The sequence below is a fragment of the Ceratotherium simum genome, chromosome 11 (assembly GCF_057802395.1).
Source record: "Ceratotherium simum simum isolate JZ-2026a chromosome 11, ASM5780239v1, whole genome shotgun sequence".
NCBI classification, from domain to species: Eukaryota; Metazoa; Chordata; class Mammalia; order Perissodactyla; family Rhinocerotidae; genus Ceratotherium; species Ceratotherium simum.
The window spans coordinates 56134683-56155239 of record NC_141910.1 but is presented as its reverse complement, the minus strand read 5'-3'; the positions used below and the strand labels follow the sequence as shown (position 1 = coordinate 56155239).

General features: G+C 45.6%; 1 protein-coding gene across 9 annotated transcripts in view; it reads right to left on the bottom strand.

Moving 5' to 3' along the window:
• Window positions 1-20557, bottom strand: part of ITSN2 (intersectin 2) — a 140839-nt gene that overhangs the window by 1230 nt on the left and 119052 nt on the right. For 8 of the 9 annotated variants that reach the window (XM_087437079.1, XM_087437080.1, XM_087437083.1 and 5 more), the window contains 10 exons: window positions 15365-15486; window positions 12319-12425; window positions 11217-11400; window positions 8402-8500; window positions 5970-6137; window positions 5334-5549; window positions 4630-4751; window positions 3752-3834; window positions 782-865; window positions 170-343 (listed from right to left, as the gene is read on the bottom strand). In XM_087437079.1, coding sequence (XP_087293205.1) covers window positions 170-343; window positions 782-865; window positions 3752-3834; window positions 4630-4751; window positions 5334-5549; window positions 5970-6137; window positions 8402-8500; window positions 11217-11400; window positions 12319-12425; window positions 15365-15486 — 1359 coding nt within the window. Of the gene's footprint in view, window positions 1-169; window positions 344-781; window positions 866-3751; window positions 3835-4629; window positions 4752-5333; window positions 5550-5969; window positions 6138-8401; window positions 8501-11216; window positions 11401-12318; window positions 12426-15364; window positions 15487-20557 lie in introns of those variants that run through there. The other variant, XM_087437087.1, reaches the window with a different exon arrangement.

Sequence of the window (20557 nt, the reverse complement as noted above, 5' to 3'; positions counted from 1 at the left end):
CCCGAGAAGGCACCCCATCTGCTGCCAATGAGACCTGCTGATGACCATGGGCTTGTGTCATTTCCCTGAGGTGTCATGGGGCAAAAATAAGGCCAAGTACCCTGGATCAAGACCCTAGATTCTAGAGTGCTGGGGATACTTCAGACCCCCTAGCTAAATTATACTTTACCATCTGGTGAAAACTGGTCTCTGTCAAACATGGTGAGACACAGCACATCTTGGTAAAGGTCCTTAATAAAGAACTGGCAGTTAAAATTCCACTTGGGATTTAGTGTGTCCTGGAGGGTTCTGGTGGTGTAGCTCTGGGAGCCCATGCTGATTTCACAGTATGGATTGCTCTTTCCTAAACAAAAACAAACCAAAGACACATGTGGCCTGTAAAGGTAACAACAGGGCTTTCCTGGAGCGAAAGCAGGATCCAAAGGGATGCTTCTCTGTAGACCACGCAGCAGGGGTCCAGATCTGCCTGTGGTCTCTGTTCCCAATGCTGACAGCATCATAAACCAGGGCAGCAACCATGCAGGCTCAAACGCCGGGGCTCCCCCCAAGCCTGGGCAAGTGTCAGTGCAACTTGCTTCGTGCTTTCTCCACTCAGAAGCACTGAGGAAGGAGGCATTGGTACTTAGTGGGAACACTGAGTGATAATAATATTGGTCCAATAACCATTTTAGTGGCATTGGACACACTGACTTTTTAAAAGCATCCCATTATTCAGTGTTCAGAAGAGTCATCAGCAAAAGCGGGGCAGTTACCACGTCTGTTGAATGAAAGAAGCATTTACCATTCGGTTTACAGGCTTTTAGTTCTGTAGCTTCAATGACATGCACCATTAGTCGCCCAATGCCTGAAGTCTTTTGAGAGCGAGCTACAAAAGAGACAGACGAGTCACGTTAATTTCATCTCTGAGAATGCAGAGCACACAGTGATGATGCCTGGCTGTAGATACTCACACTCTGTCTTTCTAACCAACCCTAACACTGCCAAGCCTCTCCTGCCCCTACACCCGGCCTAGCCAGCCACGTCTGGCTGCTCTGTGCCTTTGCCCAGGCTGTGTCCCATGCTAGGAATGCCTTGCCTGCCATCTCTGCCTGTCAGCATCCTACTCATCCTTCAAGATGCAGGTCCAATCTCACACCTCACCTCCCAGACCCATTCCCTCCTCTGTGCATCCATTATCCTTGGCTTCTGAGCATCCCATAGCCTGCTGGGCCTGAAATTCTGTGTCATGTCCTTCTCCCCTGCCAAGAGGAGCCACTGCAGAGCATGGACTGTTTATTCATCCATGTATTAACCCCTCGATTGCCTAGCAAATGGTAATATTAATAAAATAAGAATACATCATATTCGTTCAGCACTTACAGCAGCTAACATTTACTGGATACTTACTTTGTGTTAGGCATGTGCTACACCTTTACATGTCATACTACTGAAACTGCACAGTTGCCCTATAAGGCAGCTCTTTATAACTGCCATCTCCATATATGAGAAAACTGAGGCTTAGAGAAGACTGTAACATGCTCACATCACAGAGCTTCTAAATGGCAAGGTCAAAATTTAAACATCAGACACCAAAGTCTATTTTCTTTACTCATCATAATTCCAATTATATGCAAACACTTCAGTTTACAAAGCAGTTTCACTTAAGAGTTTATTCTATTTAAGGAGGTACTCAAAAACGCTTTTAATACGGAGGGAATTGAGTCAGTGAACTCAAAATTATCTTGGTAAATACGAAGTTAGTTAAGCCGGCTTTGCCCTCAAGGGTTTGAAAACTAACAAAAAGACTCCTTGGTGAGCTACTGATTTTTCAAAACTCAGGGCAAGTAGAACCTTCTCTGTGAGAAGTGGCCAGCCCCTCGTGGAAGCCCACCCCTCCAGCACAGCACTGGTACTCAGTTCCCCTTGAAGGCAGGGCAGGGCCACATTCATCTTTGCAGGCCCGGTTAGACAAGCACGGCCCTGGCACAGAGTAAGTAATCAATAAATGTCTACAGAATTGAACACATGGAAAATGCATGACAATATGTACAGATATTGATATTAAGAAAAACTAACATAGAAAAACTTTGATTCACATCTTTGACCAATTAAGAGATCATTATGTGCTTTACAAATGATTCAATCATTGATTTTTCAGTAGCAAGCACTTAAAGTACCATTAAAACAAGACTCAATTAGCAAGAGCCGATTTACACATACCTTTCAGGAGTACATAACAAAATAAGGGGAACCTGAATAAAAAAACATATAAAGAGCTGCAACCAGAGCAGCCGGGAACATGGTGGGCGGACCGGACAGGGGAGGAGGGCCCGGGGGTGGGCGGCAGGGTCCCACAGGTGACCTGCTCAATTAGGCAGTGATATGGGGAGGCAGAGGGAAACAGCAGGAAACAGGGCAGGTGATGGGTAATACTGTGGATGGGCCCCGAGTGTGGAGTAAGAACTTTGTCCTTAATTTGGGAGGCAAGAGGGAAGATGCTTAAGCAAGGCGAGACTGAGATCAGCCCTGTAAAAAGAATACTCCAGAAATGAAGGGAATGGGTGATGGTGGGGGGACCTCGTGCTATAGCTGGGGTGGGAGACTGGAGGGTCTTGTGCTGCTGGGAAGGGAAAGGACTAGGCAAATGGGAAAACGAACAATGGAGAGAACATACGGGCTTGGCAGCTGACTAGAGGAGAGGTGTAGGGGGTCAGAGAGCATGTTCCAGTCGGGGTGGCCGAGGACAACACTGCTATCCACAGAGATTCTCAGGAGGCACTACTTCTGGAAGGAGGCTAATTAACCCCACTGGAGATGCCAATTTGTGACGTCCAGCAGGCACCAGGGAGAAGTCAAGCAGGTGTGTCTGGAGAGTGTGGGCTCGGGAGAGAGCAGCCTAGCTGTGACCACTGAAACCGGGATGAGATGAGGGAGAGAGAGGCTCAGGTAAGGGCAGCACTCCCGGGGTACAGCGGGAGAAAGAAGCACTAGGAAGGAGACGATGAGAGAAGATTAGGTGGTAGGAGGACCCTCAGGGGTTATCATGGGGTCCAGGGGGAGGGAGGAGCCTCGATTTCTTACCACTGGCTGCAGGGAGCTCGAGGAGAGAAAGTGAGCCAAGCCATGAGTTCGGTCACTGGTGTGTGAGCGAGCCCTTTGCAGAGAATGATGGAGACAGTAAGTGGAGTGAAAGGCTGGTGAACGAGGAGGAGAGGGAGCAATTTAAAGTCCAGGACCTGGCAGCAAGGGAGAGGGAGGATGGGTGGATCTGGAGGAGGCACAGGGCAGAGGCTGGGGTGGGAGAGGAGGAGCAGAGTGTTCATGAGCTGAAGGGAAACAGGCCATAGAAGTGAAGTTTGATGGAGCAAAATGGACCAAGGAGAGGTGGGGTGGGTTGTGCACTGGAAGCCCCTCCTTCCTGGAAACAGGAGTGAAAAATGAGTGTCGGGGAAGGGGGAACACAGACTTTGCCACTGAGAGAAGGGAGGTCCCGGAGCTCGGAGCTCGTACTGGATGGCCTCCACCTGTGTAACGGTGGGTGCGTGGGGGCTCAGGGCGGCCCCCAGAAGGTTTGAAATAGCTGCGAGGAGAGGAGGGGCTGCAGCAGCTGAGCTGGGATCTGCTGTCTGATCCTGCAGCAAGCCTGGTCTTTCCTGTTCCCATTTACCGCCTCACTGCAGGAGCAGCAGCACCTGTGTCCTGAGGGGGAGACCCACCCCCTCCCCAGGACCCCTGGCGGCTGGTTCCAACCCTCCAGAGCACCACAGACTACCTTGATAAGCCTTCTCCCGTTTCTTCTTTTCCGTGGCGATGTACTGCTCAGAAGCCGCCTTGATCTTCTGGACCCAGGCAGTCCTGGAGGAGAAGCAGAGCGCACCATTGGGAGGCGTTCTGTGCATCCCACAGGTTCAACAAGGAGCCCCAAAGCTCTGCATTCGTCCCCCTTTCCTTTGCTAACCTCGGCTTTGACAAGTTTCCAATCAGAGACCTAATATTCAACTGAAAGACTCGTTTGCTAATTGAGAATCAAGCTGAGAATTTCTAGACAGTTCCTGACCACTTACAGAACACCAGGCATTTACAAGGTGCTGGGCACACAGAGATAGAAGATTCAGTTCAGCGTGACAGAATGGCAGGTTCTACTACACAAAGAACCGTGCGCACAGAGGAGGAGCAGCCCTTGGTTTGCCCTCACAGAGGTGCTGAGCGACACCCTAGAGGACCGGCAGCTGGCCAGGCAGAGAGAGGGAGGAAGGCATTCCACAGAGAGGGGAAAGGGGAGGGCAGCTGTTCTGGCTGGAGCACAGGTCTTGTGGCATGGAGGGACAGGACCTAGACTCTGAGAAGCACAAAGAGGGCCTCTGGGACCAGACGATGGAGCACAGACTGTTGCCTGAGGGACTTCAGCAGGAAGCGAGTGTTGGACCTCGTGTTGGAGACTGGAAGCAGGGAGACGTTTTAGAGGCACTTGCAGTGACCCAGCACGTCTACACCAAGGCCTACCAGTGGGACCGGGGCAGAGGGGGCTGGCTAAGAAAGGACACAGAATTAGCAGGACTTCAGCATGGCCTGGAGATGGGTTTACGGCAGAGGGAGCTGTCCAGGCTTTCTCTTAGACTTCAAAGCAGGTGACACGTGGTCAGGACTGACCTCTCGTTAATGTTGTCTGTTCGGAGGGTGTAGACTCGGTCAATGTGAGAAATGTGGAAGACAGGCTCATCACTGGAAGGGTCTGTGGGCAGTTTCACCAAGACTTCATTCAGGAAAATGGGCTGAAAGAATTAGGGCCAAAACACAGGCTGTGAAATGGGCCAGTGCACTCGCCCTGCCTATGTCCAGAGAGTTCTGTCTGTTCTGAAGAGCCTTGTTGAGAGGGAGAGAGGGGTCTGGGTTCTAGGGTCTTTTATTTAGGAATAAAGAAACTGTCTCCATTTTGTGAAGGTAAAACTCTGGGGTAGATTAGATGCTACTGAACTGGGGACAGGAGCTCCGAGCGTCCACCACTGCGCCGTGCACTGACACCTGGCACGAGGCGCCAGCATTGGTTTTGCAGAGAGACCTGCTGCTGAATGTGGACAGAGGCGGGATCACATGTCATGTTTGCCAGAGAGGAAGCTGGAGTCCAAAGCTGGACTCCAGCTGGCGGCTGTCAGAGGGCAGTGAAGGCCCAGCCACCCTGGGGGCTTCTTCTCTGGGAAGTGACAAAAGAGGCATGAGCCATCTGGAGACAGGTGAAGAGCGTCCCGTGAGAACAGGAGAGGTCAGGCTGGGAAGGAGGGCCTTACAGGAAAGGAAACACCTCCTTATGCTGCCAGTGCTGCTGCCAGTGCTACTGCCAGGAATGCGATACTTACCGTTTTATACATTTTGAATTGAGCGTTAGACTTGGAGCTGAAAAGTTTCTCAGAGCCCGAGGAAACAGCAAACTGCTTGACCATGTAGGTGAGAAGCAGGAAGTCATTGAAGAGGAATCCATATAGTTCCTTATTGCTCTTGGTCTTATATAATTTCCCACTGTACAGAAGCTTCCGGGGCCCCAGGCAGTTGGTGAGAGAGTTGAAAATAAGTTGCTTAAAGAGAAAGAGATTGTTACTTTGTAAGTCCCAGCACAAACCATCCTAGTGTCCCTGGGACCTGTGCCCTGGACCTGAGGGTACTGTGGTAGGATTTTCTAGTTGGGAACGTGACTGTAATCATTCACCTTTACACAAAAGATCTTTACATTTATTTTTCTTGAGAGTTCAAACTGGCCTGGTGAAAATGATTACTTATACCCATAGAATACTGATTCTAACTGCTGAATTCAAAGAACTCAAAACATAAATATCAAATCTCTCTTTACAAGAAAGGAAGATGACAACCAAGAAGGGGCAGGATGGTGAATCCACATGGGCTGAGCTGAGGCATAGACTGTCCACACCAGGGGAAAGCCTGCACGTGATTCCCACCTGAGCCTGCCTGGCGGCGTCCAGCTGCGCCACAGGCCTCACCTCTGCAAGACCTTCGCACTGAACGTGCGTCTGGATCCACTCCAGTCGGTCTGAATTTTCCTTCTCCCGAACTCCTTCGTTAACTTGAGAGCAAAGCTCCTCTGCCCTCTCGAGGGCCAGTTTTAGGGAGGAATGGTCCACGTGATTCTCCGGAGTGTTCTCCAAAATCTGGAAAAGAGCGGGCTGTGTCACGTGGGATGTATTGTGTCCTCCACCCACCCATCCAGCTGTCCTGTTGGCTGCCATATGTGCTGGGTGCTGAGCACTGGAAAGAAAATGGTGAGCAAGACAATCGTTTACCCTTGAGAAGCTCACAGTCCCATGAGTTCTTAGGGAGACAAGTGACTCAGGTACAAGAGGGCTGCCAAGTGCTACGTGGATCAAGTGCCCTCAAATCTGTGGGTCTCTGGTGGCTCTCCAGCTGGGTTTAGTAATAGGCCAGATGTTAAAGGGTGCCTCCCTCCTTCCCCCCAATCATTTCAGCCATGTGCCTTCAGGGTGAACCCTCCACTATAAACTGGCTGCACCTTTGATAAATGTGTTAACTTGTTGAACAGCAATGGTTCATAACATTTTTGGGGTCACTGATCCTTTTGAAAAATCTGATGAAAGCAATGAATCCCCTGCCACAGGAAAAATACTATAAAATCATATCAGCATGTAGGAAAAGCCATTCAGGTCATTCTTTTTTTTTTTTTTTTAAAGTTCTTTATTTGAGTGTGTGATAATTTGGTCATGCTGCTCTTTTTTTTTTTTTGGTGAGGAATATTGGCCCTGAGCTAATATCTGTTGCCAATCTTCCTCTTTTTGCTTGGGGAAGATTAGCTGTGAGCTAACATCTGTGCCAATCTTTCCTCTATTTTGTGTGTGGGTCACCACCACAGTATGGCTTGACGAGTGATGTAGGTCCGTGCCCGGGGTTCTGAACCTGCGAACCAGGGCCGCTGAAGTGGAGTGCACCGAACTTAACCACTATGCCACCAGGCCGGCCCCTCAGTTCATGCTAAAGTGACTTCAAACTAATCTTACAAATGTAAAAGCATAGAGGCCAGAATGCAACTTTGTGTGGTCCCTCCAGAAATTAGCGGGCCCATCAGCAGACAACTCCTGTCTGGACTCTCACTGTAGTCGTGGGGGTCCACAGTCCTTTGTTTACAATTCCAAATTGGGAAAAAGCCCTGAAAGCCTCAAGTGTTTTTTCTTTTTTTTTTTTTTTTTTTAGATTTTATTTTATTTTATTTTTTCCCCCCAAAGCCCCAGTGGATAGTTGTGTGTCATAGCTGCACATCCTTCTAGTTGCTGTATGTGGGACTCGGCCTCAGGATGAACGGAGAAGTGGTGCCTCGATGCGCACCTGGGATCCGAACCCGGGCCACCAGCATCGCAGCGCGCGCACTTCACCACCAAGCCACAGGGCCGGCCCTCAAGTGTTTTTTCAATACTCATTTGGTGGCAAAACCTGACCTCAACTGAAGAGATGTATTTATTTATTCTATGTATAGCAATTATCCATATATTTCACTGTAGGAATATTAATGTGTTTGGTTATAGGTGCTGCTCAGGCTTTGTTGGGGTGTCATATAATACACAGTATTTGAATTCTGAAACACATCTGGCCCCAAATATTTCAGGTAAGGGACTGTGGATTAATGTGTATAATGGGTCAGTTTGGTATCACAACTGTAACGTAAGGTCTATATTGAGTTAACATGGCTTACAGACCAATGGTCAAGGGATAATCGATAAAAGCAACAGTCATTATCTCTACTGTTTTTCTTTGTAAGATGTTAAAATTATATCAATGATTATTTGTGGAATAATCCTTTGTAAAGTCTGCCATCTCCTTAGAAGGCATATCGGCTCAAGAGGCCCACGTCGCTTATGTCAAAAAGATGGATGGAATTTTAGCACTGTGTAGTCAGCAAGCTGAGGTGGGATACAGTGAGGGATGACGATGAGCTCTGCTAGGACACGCTGAGTTGGAGACTCCTGGGATATCTAGGGTAAGGTGTTCAGTTGGTAGATGAATTCAGATCTCAGCAGAAAGACGGGAGCCCACAGTTGTACTAAGGGTGGACTCCGTCTGGGCTCAAGATGGGCTCCACTACTGGAGACCTAGAGGGTCTTTACTCTGCCTAGACAAACACACTCTTGACTCTGAGAGGCCGGGGGAGTTTTCTGGGAAGGGGGAGGCTATCCACGTGACAGTGGATGCCTCTTTTTCTTGCCCACCTCAAAGATTCAGCCCTTCAGATTGTATGTGTGTGTTCACGTGCATACACACACACACGCACACACACTCAGTGCCTGGTCCATCAGCTGGTGGAGCCAGACCATGTGGCAGGGGTGGCTGGTGACTCAGAGGCCCCCTGACTATCAGCCTCTGTGACCCTAAGCGGGTCCCGCTTCTCCGTCCCAGGCGGGGCACTCACACTTCTGATGAGGAGAGGGTAGCGGGTGATCCTCTGCATGGGCTTCAGCAGGAAGCTGGAAAGGGGCATTCCCTTACATCGAGGGTCAGATGCCAGCTTCTGCAAAATAATTGAGAGGCTCGTGAGGAAATCATACCCTCAATGAAAACAAGGAAACATTGGCTATACTCCTGACTTTGACCACCTTTTAGATTTCTAATTTCTTCTAAAAACTCAGGATCCAAAATGATAGGTATGAGATCAACAGTAGGATTATCTCACCTCATGTGCCAAAACCAGAGGATGCTTTTCAGTTCTTTCTTACGTGCACTTGACAGCCTGTGCGATCACTTCTCCCTTTACTTCCAGAACCACTCTCCTCTCTTGGCTTCTTCCTGGTCTGCTGACCTTCTCAGTCTTCTTCACTTCTTTCTTCTCTATCCACTCCTAACTGTAGCTGCTGCTCAAGATCCCCTGCAGCTGAGTCCCAGAGTCTAAGCCAAACCCTCTCTGGAGCTCTACACTTGCCCCATTACTCCTTCTTCCCTGGACGACCCAAAGGCACCTCAATACCTCAACATACCCAGAAATGAAGTCCTCATCTTCCCTCATACGAGCCTTCTCTTCTACGTCTATCCCTACCTGAGTTGGTAGCACCAATCTGTACCCACGCACCTTCCCACGCACACACCGGGAGTCACCACTGATGCCAATCCCTTTGCCTTCTAAACAGCTCCAGATTTCCCCTGCCTCTGCCTGCCCACTGTCCCTACTTTATTAGTAACAATCACTACCATTTACTGAGCACCTACTGTGTGCCAGGTAATGGATGTGTTAGGATGTCTTTCTTCACTTGGTTAATTCGTACTCACCTCTGAAGACTCAGATTATGCCTTGTCTTGTCCAGGCTCTCCTCGCCTTCCTTGACACCTTCCCACCCTTTCAGTGATCCTTCTTTACCCCCATAATAACCCGTGGCTGCCTTTATCATGATGCCACACCTGGACTGGGCATACAGGTAATACAGGTGTCTCTATGCCCCACCAGCCTGTTAACTCCAGGAGGCCAAGGACCACATCTTATTTGCTTCTACTCTTAGTCCTAGTATAGTACCTGAATAGAGTAGCTAGTACCCTGGCGTGATCATTTGTAATGATTGAAAAATACATTTACTAAAATTTACGTAGTCATTTCCCACCATGAGATATTAAAATTGCCCCCTCCTTTTGTTTTTGGATATATCTATATACATTGCTATATGTATATGTATAGCAAATAAAAAGCATACGTCTTTATGCTTTTTATTTCTATATTTTCTGAGTCTTTTTAAAAAGTAACATTTTAGAGCACAACACTATTAGATTTTGCTTTTTAACGTAATCAACACCATGCCTTTCATTATGAGACTATAAACTTTATTTTTACTATTGTTATAATTGTGATGACACTAACATCATATTTACATTGTTATTGTTATTACTATTTGGAAAAAGCTTTTTTAAAATGTTTTCTATGCTTTAGAAGGTAAATGTCCTATTTTTAATTCAACTATTGATTACTTTAAAACATTCACACGCACTCACAAATCTACCTTTATCTAATTATTGTGATCAATGTTTGTTTCTATGATCTTGGTTTCTTTCCATGTCTCTTCTAGTTCATTTCTAGGCAACCCCTTGACTCCCACGCTTATCACCAATTGAAGAGTTCTGTCCTCAGTGTCTTATTATATTAAACCATTTTTGCATCCCTGAGATCATCATAAGGAAGATAAATATAATTAGCATTTATTGAATGCTTACCATGTGCCAGTATCTGTGCTCAAGTACTTTAAAAGTATTATCTGATCATCTCCGGCTTACAGGTGAGAGGACTGAAGGCACCAATTGTTAACTAAATTGTCCTGGTCACACAACTGGACAGCAATGGGCTGGGATTCCAACTCGAGCAGTCTGATTCTGAAACCTGTCTTGTTCGAAGCATGATATCATGCTGCCTCCTAGGATGATCCTATTTGGTTACAATAGACTCTTCTTTTCATGTAATGCTTAATTTTATTCAGGCTGTACCACCTAGGTTTGTGTCATATGCTATGATGTTCGCACAACAACAAAATCAACTAACAACGCATTTTGCAGAATGTATCCCCGTCGTTAAGCGACGCACAACCATATCATATAAGTGTTGTCTTTCTGAGTAAGTTCTAGCTTTCCTTCTCCTTACCAACTGCTTGTTTTTCATTATGACCATGGCATCATGGAACCAATCGTTTCCTCTTCTCCTTGGTTTCTGGAAGGTCTGATGACATCTGTGTACACTCGAAGTCCATGTATAGGATCACAGAAATCATTGTATGTATTATCCTAATTCCTGGTGTCACCATTTTCTTCCTATTCTCATTTCCCTTTGTCCCATTTTATTCATCCACTTATTTTAAATTTTATTTTATCTTGTTGCATTTTATACATTTAAGTAAGCTATTTTATATTCTTTCTGGAATAAGATGAATATAAAATAATACAATTCACAAAATTAAGAAAGTGAGAGTCTGGATGGGTTTTTTTGGGGGTATAAAGTAGCTGATTTATGTAAGTAGGCTTAAAAACACTCTGCTATTTAAGATGGGCAAAATCATGGTCCCAGTGCCAAGAAAAATCAATTCAACATGAAAGGCAACACAAAGCAATCAGAAAATTCTTTGCCACATTTGTATTTCCTTTGGAACTCGAGGGGAATACCCTTCTCCATCGCTGAGATTTCTGCCTGTGCCGCCGTACGCCTCTGCCTCCAGGCTCAGAACGGGGCTGGCCTGCCTATGATCCCAGAATGGAGTTACCTTTAAAGATTCTTTGAAGTCCGTGTCTTCATCTGTCTTCTGCTGTAACAGAGCTGCTCCATTGAGCTGACAGCTGCAGAACCGGATGTAAGCCTGCATGTGGGACAGCTCAGCTGCCAGGATGTCCCCAATCATCTGCACGGGCATCTTCTCACCCCCCGTCTTCTTCCGTACCCGCAAGGCCCTGCAACCAACACATGCTCTCACTTTCCGTTTCTAAGTGAATGTCTTTGGTAAAGGAAGGATGACTATCATGGGAGATTAATGGTAATGATAACCAGTGAGTTACCTAAAAGCCTCTGGCACCGTGAGGGAAAAGTCAGAAGGGGGAGGAGGCAGCTTGGGCATAAAGCTCTGCTGGCCAAGCCAACCTGGGTGAAATGTTAGCAAGGAAGATTAAGAAAATGAAGTCCAGACACTTGGGTGTTTGTAGGCCTTTGGAATTGTTTTGGTTTCACCTTAGTTTCTTAGCAAAGTTTCTTTTGAAAAATCCTAACTTGTTCTCTGTTGAACCAAGAAGAAAGAAATTTTCCACACTCTGTAGGGGGAAAAGGGAGCAGGAGCCCAGAGGCCAGGCGTGGAGGTGGAGGTGAGCATCATCTTCAGGAGAGCTGCTGAGCCCCAAGGAGGGTGGACAGGCAGCAAGAGCCAGGACTGCCGATGCCCCCTCCCAGGAGCCTGTCCTCACGGGCATAAGGGATGGAAAATCACCCCGAGGAATGGAATTTCACATGGGACCTAGGAGACCGCCAGACTAGCCCGTTCCGCCTGCGCTGTGAGCTGCAGCTTCTCTCCTGACTCTAACCACCTGATACAGAGTCAAGTATATTTTGGAATCATATATTAACATATTGTTTGTTTAAGGATTTAATTTTTTCTTTGTTTAATCAAAGTATTTTTTGTTATATTTCTTTACTTCAATAATTAGGTATTTTATAGTTATATGGCATTTCATAAAATGATAATAAAATAAAAAGCCTGAGGGAGCCGAAAACAGTTGAAAGTTCCTCTGCTAAGTAGCCCCTGCAGAGAGTTGTGTGTGAAGCCTCAGTCCCGGGTGCGGGGGGGTCTGCTGCGATGACAGGCGATGCTCACAACTCACTTGAGCAGCTTTGTGTTGGACATGATGAGCTCCTTCCAGTTAACAAAGATCAAGGCCATTTCTCCCTCATTGAGAAAGCCTGACTCCATCATGGGTTTCTGAAAAACCTAAATTCAAAACACAAAAGAAACATTAGCTTAGGTGTGGATACACATCCGAGGTAGTCTAAAGGAAACAATGTTTTCATACATCGAAACTAAGAAGATCACAGTATTTCAAAATAAACATATTTATGATTGTTAAATTTTAAAGTCCATAATTTCCCTACTTTTTGCTGTCTGGGCTCCTATCAAGGCTGATTCTAAGGACTGAATCCAGTAGTCTCATCAAGAGGAGTAGAAGATTCTCATTCCTATCTCCTAGAGGGTCACGAAGGTTAAATAAAATCACAGGCATAAAGCACCCACACACTGTAAGAGCGTGCAGAACTGAGGAAGCATGACTGTTGTCAGGTCGAGCACTTCAGTGTTCTGGAAGCAGTTTGTAAAACAGTGAAGACTTGTACTACCGCCAAGACTGACCACCCAGCAGGTGTGGACTCGAGAGGTCGGCTGACTGAAGGGGAGATGATAATCCTCTCCACTGGTATTCCAGAGCACTGAAGGATCTACAAAGCCCAGATATGTACGCATATGCATGTGCTTGTGCGTGTGCATGCACACCTGCGGGTGTGTACGTGTGTGGGAGGTTTCTCAATTAACTTCATAGATGATGTAGGTCGAGCTGAGTCAGGTATTGTTATTCCCAATTGACTCATGAAGAAACAAAGGCTGAGAGAGTGATTTGCTCAAGGTCACAAAGCAAGAATATGGAGGAGCTAGAACTCAACTCAGCTCCTTGTGATTCTAAGGCCAAGTTTCCACTAAACAACTAGGATTCCTGGCGAATGACTTTAAAAGCCTTAAGGAAATAGTGACATTATCTGAGACGACTCTTATCATGTGTGATCTTTCCAAAACACACACAATACGTTACTCTATTAAAATCGTTCATTGGCTGTGGGATAAGATGCAAACTTCTTGAGATTCACGAGGCCTGCGTGGTCTGCCCCTGCTGACCTCACCAGCCTGGCCCTCAAGTACCTGACTACGTGCAGGACCCTGACTCCCTCAGCACACGCCTTCCCACTTCTGCTTCCTCTTTCTGGCACAGAAAACTCGTCCATGTCCTTCAGCTCTTGGCCAAAGCCTAACTGGGAAAATCCTTCCTGACCTCTCCTTGGGGCCGGGGGTGGTCCCCTCCTCTCGGCTCCCAAAGCACCCAAGTCACCCCTCTCCCAGCCTTCACTGCACTGTTCTGTTACTGTCTGTCTGTCCCTCCACACGACTGTGAACTCCTCGAGGGCAGGAACTTGCTCTTTTGTCTCTGTTTTCTAGCTCAGTGCTTTGCACATAGTAGGTTTTCAATTAGTGTTTACTGGGTAGAGTTGAACATGGATTCAAAGGAGTCAGATGAAATGCTGTGAAATGGACCTCTCTAAACCTCTCCAGCTCCACAATCAGACTGCAGATGTCAGGACACTCCCAGGAGGGCGAGCCCTGGACAGAGAGTCGACCTGCTCTGAAGGGTGCTCCTCAAGCACAGGGGTTGTCTGCTCTTCACTCACTGATTCATCTATGTTACCTTGTGTATTCACTCTACTCACCTGCTTTGTGCCAGCCTCAGTGAGGTGGGCAGAGGAGGATGAGGTGGCTGGGCCCTCTGGGAAGCTCCATGGGAACAGTAATAAGAAGGCTTTGCCTCTTAACAGTGCATGTGACTCCTTGCCCCTCAGAGCATCTTGTGAGGTGGGCAGAGTGGGAATAACCGAGGCCCAAGTGGTTAACTGACTGGTATGAGGTGGGGCAAGCACCTGGCCCCTGTTCACTTTCTGTGCTAGTGTCAGAGAGGTACTTCTGCACCCATTTACAATCCCTTAGGACTATAATCTGACCAGCAGCAGGGCTGACACTTGCAGTGGTCAATAAAAAAGATGGGCTTTTCTTAGAGGCCATCTGCACTGGTCAGGGAGGTGCAGACATAAACACACCTACTTTATTCAGTACTGATGGGAAGGCCTGCAAAGGGCCCGGCTACGTTTTGGGGATGCAGGATGAAGGCTACACAGTCTCAGGAGCTCATAGCCTTGGGGGGAGGTAGGCATTATCAGCTGAGAAGTGCAGTACAGTGAACATGTGAGAGGAGCAAGTATGCCCTGTCTGGAGAGCCCAGCCTGCATTTGGGGTGGAGAATGAATCAAGGGCAGGCCTTGCTGGGGGCAGATGCAGAGGACACAGCCTCTGTTCCATGCTGCTATCCAGGTCATGGCCAGGTAGATGATGCACCTGTGGGTTTGTGTGGGGACACCTGTTCTCCTCAGGTGGTTTCTTTATTTGACTGCTCTTCTCATCTGAGGGCCTTGACACATTTAGTGGGAACTAAAAGCCACAGAAACAAAAGTATAATAGAACCATCAAGTCTTACTTTGCTTTCTCAGACACAAATCATTTTAAAATGCCACTCTGACAGCTGTCATCAGCTTAGAGGTCACTGGAAACATTAATAGGCACAAACATAAAGAGTAAATATATGATATTTGGGAGATGGTTTACAATAAACTCCTGTTTTTCCAAACTGATACAAACATCAGGTGAACATTCCCACTGCTTCACAATTCCTCTGGAAATGTTAAGGCTTATGAAAATGTCAGGTGTCAAAACAGCAGTGTAAATAATAGTTAGGCAGAGTTGAGGTAGACAAGTTTGCTTCAGTGCCTTCCCGCCCCCTCTGCACCCTCGTCCTTCCTGATGGGGCCTCCGCCAATCCGCCTGAGGCATCTGGGGGCCCCCGCGTTCTCTCTTCACTCTGAATTACCTAATTTTGGGGAAAGAATTGACTGAAATCTTTAAGCACTCCAATGGGCAAAGAAAGCATTTTGAGGGTGTGAGAGCTCCTGTCACTCCTTGTGAATTCACATGTCAAAGGTGTCACCTCGCCCTGAGACCTAGGCCCGCCACCCCCTACAGGAGACAGCAGATGCTCCTCCAGCGTCAGCAGGGCCCCTCACCTCCACGACGAGCTGCAGATCGTCCACGTACCGCTCTTCAGTCTGAATCAGCTCGTGAAGGTAGCCCTGCCTCTTCCTCTCCATTGGCTGCATGGTGTCCAGGGTTTGGAGGTCAGCACACCCTACGGAAAAACAGGGGAGAGTTTCAAAATATTATTTTAGTCTTCTTTGCAGAAAACAGACATTTATCAGCAGAGGCACTGGGTTTACAAACGCTGCCTTGAAAGAACTACACAGATTTCCAAAGAGCGTGAGAACTTCCACGGAGCAGTGCGCACCTATGGAGAGCTGGCTTCAGGACCTGCCACTCGAGGCGCGAGACCAGCAAACTAGCCACGCCTGTAACATTTCAATGTGGCCCTAATTCCTTTTCTTAGTACTAAGGACAGAATTAAGGATTTTTAGACATGGCCTCAGAGAGATCAGAACCGTGCTGGGCTTGTGAAGAATCTATGCTATTCTCACCATCTCAAGATATTTTCAAAGTTATTGTAATGATTAAATGAATCAGATGCTTGAGATCAGTGTTTTCCAAACTGCAGGTCATGAGCCATCAGTGGGTCATTATATCATTTTAGTTCTTTTAAATGCTGGTTAGGCCCAGCAGTAAAATAAATAAATAAATAAATAGGAACTACCATGTGTGCAGCATCGCTAAGTATTGTTCTATGAAAATTTTTAGTTGGTATGTATTTGGGGATGTATTTTTTTTTTTTTTTTTTTTGGTGAGGAAGATTGGCCTTGAGCTAACATCTGTGCCAATCTTCCTCTATTGTGTATGTGGCACACCGCCTCAGCAGGGCTTGATGAGCGATCTGTGCCGGGGATCGGAACCCACGAACCCCGGGCCACCGAAGCAGAGCAGGCAAACTTAACCACTATGCCACCAGGCGGCCCCAAAATGTATTTCTTACTGTGAGCTACTGTCTAAAAAATGTTTGAGAAACATTTGTCTAGATTTCTCAGAGTAAAGTGCTAAGGTTAGGAAATCTAAAGTTCCCAGGACCCAGCTGTTCCCAACGAGACCATGCCGTAACCCACTAGAACAAAGGACTCCTCGTTGGGGATATACTACAGCCGTTTTAAGTGGCTTTGAGGGAAGTCCCGAGCATCTTGCATCAGGGTGAGAGGTACTGCATTCACTTTGGATCAATTTAGAGGCACATCGGAGATCAACAAATGTCAGACTGTGAAGTGTGACATAATTCCAGAATCATTCAGTAAGAAGCCGAGGGCTGCCTTATGCCCAGTGACAGGGGAACTATCTGTGCACACAGAGAAGCGCTGTAAGCGTAAAACACACACTGGATTTCAAAGACCTGGTACAAAAAACCCTAGAATGTAAAATAATGCATTAATAATTCTTATATTGATTACATATTGAAATGACAATATTTTAGATAATACTGGGTTAAGTAAAAAAATTATTTAAATTAATTTCATCTGTTTCTTTTTACTTTTTTTAATGTGGCTGCTGGAAAATTTTAAATTACATACGTGGCTGCATTTGTGATTTACATTCTATTTCTGTTGAACAGCTCAAGCCAGCCACTACATTTTTAATTATGTTTTTTCCCTAATAGAATATTCAATGGCTCCTGTTATTTGCAGAATGAAGTCCCAGCTCGGTAGCGAGGGCTCCAGAGTCTCCACAATCCAGCCGCAGCCCACCTTCTAGCCACCCTGGCCTGGGCCCAGCTCTCATGATGTGCTGCACACACTGTCCACAGCCCTCTTCTCTGCACAGAGCCATCTCACTCCCCCTTCAAGGTGTGGCTCACATGATCCTACTTTAGGGAAACATTTCCCACTTTATGTTCCACTTACGCCTCTCCTTTGTGTTTCCAGGGTACTGGTTCCCATCTGTATTTTGATACTTCACATAATATAACTTGTATTGTAGTTCATCTGTATATAGGTAGTATGTCTGTCTCTCCCACTGGAGATCAGGGACTGTGTCTAACAAAATTCTATAATACCAAACAGTACAGTGTTCTGACCACGGAGGTCAGGAAGTATTCATCGAATGGTAGACTACCACGTTGTCCCCAGACCCATTTCTCACCTCTTGCCTGCTCTGCTCCATACCGCAAGGAAGCCAACCCACAGGCTGCTTTTGTAAGCTCCTGTTTTAGTTGGCTTCTGCCTGAGTGTGGCCCAGGAGAGGAGGATCTGGCAGAATGAAGATTACGGGGTAGACTAGGAAAAAAATCCTCCTGCCAGAACAGTGAGATGACAAGAAAGCTTTCAGTTTCTGCTGGAGAAAGAACAGAAACGCTGGGCTTGCATCTCATGTAAATTTGGAGTTAAGAATTCCTGAACTAATGAGTTAACACAAAAATTGGTCTCTGGCTGGTGATACCTGGAGTGCTTGGCCAAAGAAAATGTACAACTGCTCTGGAGCATCACTCTTACAACCTTGGTTCCAGAAGATTTCCACAGAAAAACCAAGTCTCACTAAAAATGAGTTCAAAGTAAAAAATTACAAAAAACAAGGAATGATCCACCATAAATTTAAAAACGAGGATTAGAATCCCAAGACCATAAGATAATAGAACAAAATATAGAACAAAAAGAGATGTAAAATACATATGTTTAAAATAACTCAAGACATATATGAAGGGCCTGAAACCCTAAGAAGAGTCTTTAAAAAAGAATAGGCAGATTTGAAAAAGAAACAAATACAAATGGCAAAATTATCATGGAAATAATAAATTAATAGATCACACAGCAGATCAAACACATGTGAGGAAAGGATTAGTAAATCTGAAAACAGATCTGAAGTTACTTAGAAAGCAGCTCAGAAAGACCAAGAGATAGAAAACATAAAATGAAGGTTATAAGACACGCAGGACAGAATGACAAGGCCTAGCATACATCAAATGGGAGTCTACGAGGGGAGGATAGAAAGAATGGGAAGACGTAATATTATAATGTTGGGAATTTTCTAGAATTGATGAAAGAGATAACTCTGCAGATTCAGGAGGAACAATGACTCCTGATTAGAGAAAAAATAAAAATAAATTCATCCTTAGACTGCAAAACACCCAAGAGAAAAAAAAATCATTAACACAGAAAGAAAAAGTAAAATAACTGCATAAGAACAGCAATCAAACTGGCTACACGCAACTCAACACAACAATAGAGGGTGTTGAGAAAAAGTAACTGTCAAACTAGAATTCTAATGATACTATCATTCATTCATAGATGAAGGGGCAACAAACAGAATTGCAGGCAAAGTTTGAGAGATACATAAAGTTATAGAAATGTCAGAAGTAAAGGGCTGGAAAAAGCAACACAAATACAAAACATAAAAAAGCAGCCGGGGAGGCTTTATTAGTAACAGACAAAATAGGCTTTCAAGGATCCGTACAGGATGACATCATAAACAACTCAGGAAGATACACTAATTCTGATTTTATTTGCAACTAACAGGAGAGTCTCAAAGCATAAAATAAAAAAACGACAGAACTACTCCCCTAAAAAAAAACAGAACAGAAAAGGAAGAAAAAACTGAAAAATCTACAATTACAGTGGTAGATTTTAATATACCTCTCTCAATGAAAATTAGTAAGAATTATGAAAGATTCCAAACTATTAACAGGCTTAATATAATGAACACTTATACAAGAGAACACACATTCTTTTCAAGCAGCCATAGAATTAATTTAAACAAATACCGAAGAGTCTATATTACTGTGTAAAAACATTTACTGAATACAGCTGGAAAATTATACATTTAACATTATTTCAAATGTTTTAGTTTAAAGAAGAAGAGCTTCCTAACAGCCCCAGGTAGCTTCCTCCTTTAGCAAAAGGTACCCGGTTTTACTTGACCTATCACTAGCATTTCTGACAGCCGATCACTCCTTCTTCTTTAAAATCCTTCCTTACTTGGCTTCTAGGTCACCGCCTTGCCTCATATCCTCTGACCTCACTGGCCAGTCCTTCTCAGTCTCTTTCCTGGTTCCTGCTCAACTCCCCAGACTTAATGTTGGAACCTGAGGCTCAGTCCTCATACTCACAGCCTTGGTGATCCCATCCAGTCTCATGGCTTTAAAATATCATCGATGTAATGATATACTCCCAATTTATACTCCAGCCTGAATATCTCCTCTGAACTCTACCACGTTCTACTGCCTACTCAGTGTCTCCACTTGGACATCTAAAAGGCGAGTGAAGGTAACATATCCAAAACCAAACTCCTAATCATATTCCCCCAACCTGACTCCTCCTTCACTATGTTCCACCTCAGTTAATGGCAATTCCATCTCTCCAGTTGCTTAGGTCAAGATCTTTGGAGACACTCTTGATACTTTTCTTCTTCTCACACCCCACATTCGATCCACCTGTTGGCTCTATCTTCAAAATATACCCATAATCTGACCACTTCTCACCATGTCCACCACCATCATTCTGATCCAAGCCACTATCATCTTTCACCTGCGTTAATGAAGTAGCCTCCTAACGGGTCTCCTTGCTTCTGACCCCTTCCTCAGCTCTGCCTCCCGCTTTAATCTAGCAAGCCAGAGCTATCCTGTTAAAATCTATCAGATCACGTCACTTCTTTGATTAAAACCCTTCAATTAAAACCCTTCTTCTCACTTGAGCAAAAGCCCAAGTTCTTATAAACAGCCCACAAGAACCTAAACGGTCTCCCCATCTCCATGGTCACCCCTTGCTTCCTCCTCTTGCTCCTGCCTCTGCTCCAGCCACACTGGCCTCCATACTGTTCCCCCAGCATTCCAGGCACGTTCCTGCTTCAAGTCCTTTGCATGTGCTGTGCCCTCTGCCTAGAATGATCTTCCAGATACCCACAGGGCTTCCTCCAGATATCCCGCACGTCCTTCAAGTCTTTGTTCACATGTCACCATTTCAGAGAGGCTTTATCTGAGTAGCCTGTTTAAAACTGAACTCCCTCTAGATCCACACCCCGCTTCCCAGCACTCCCTTTTCCCTAACCTGCTTTAGTTTTCTAACACACTACATACTTCTTCATTTTGTTTCTTTTCTGTCTTATCCTACTCAAATGTCAGCTCCGAGAGGGCAGGAATTTTTGTCTATTTTATAATCTGCTATATTCCCAGTGTCTGACACATAATAGATCTTCAACAAGTATTTATAGAATCTGATATAAAGATGAACTCTGAGCTGCCAGAGATCGTACATCCATATTAAGCATAGGCGGTCAGA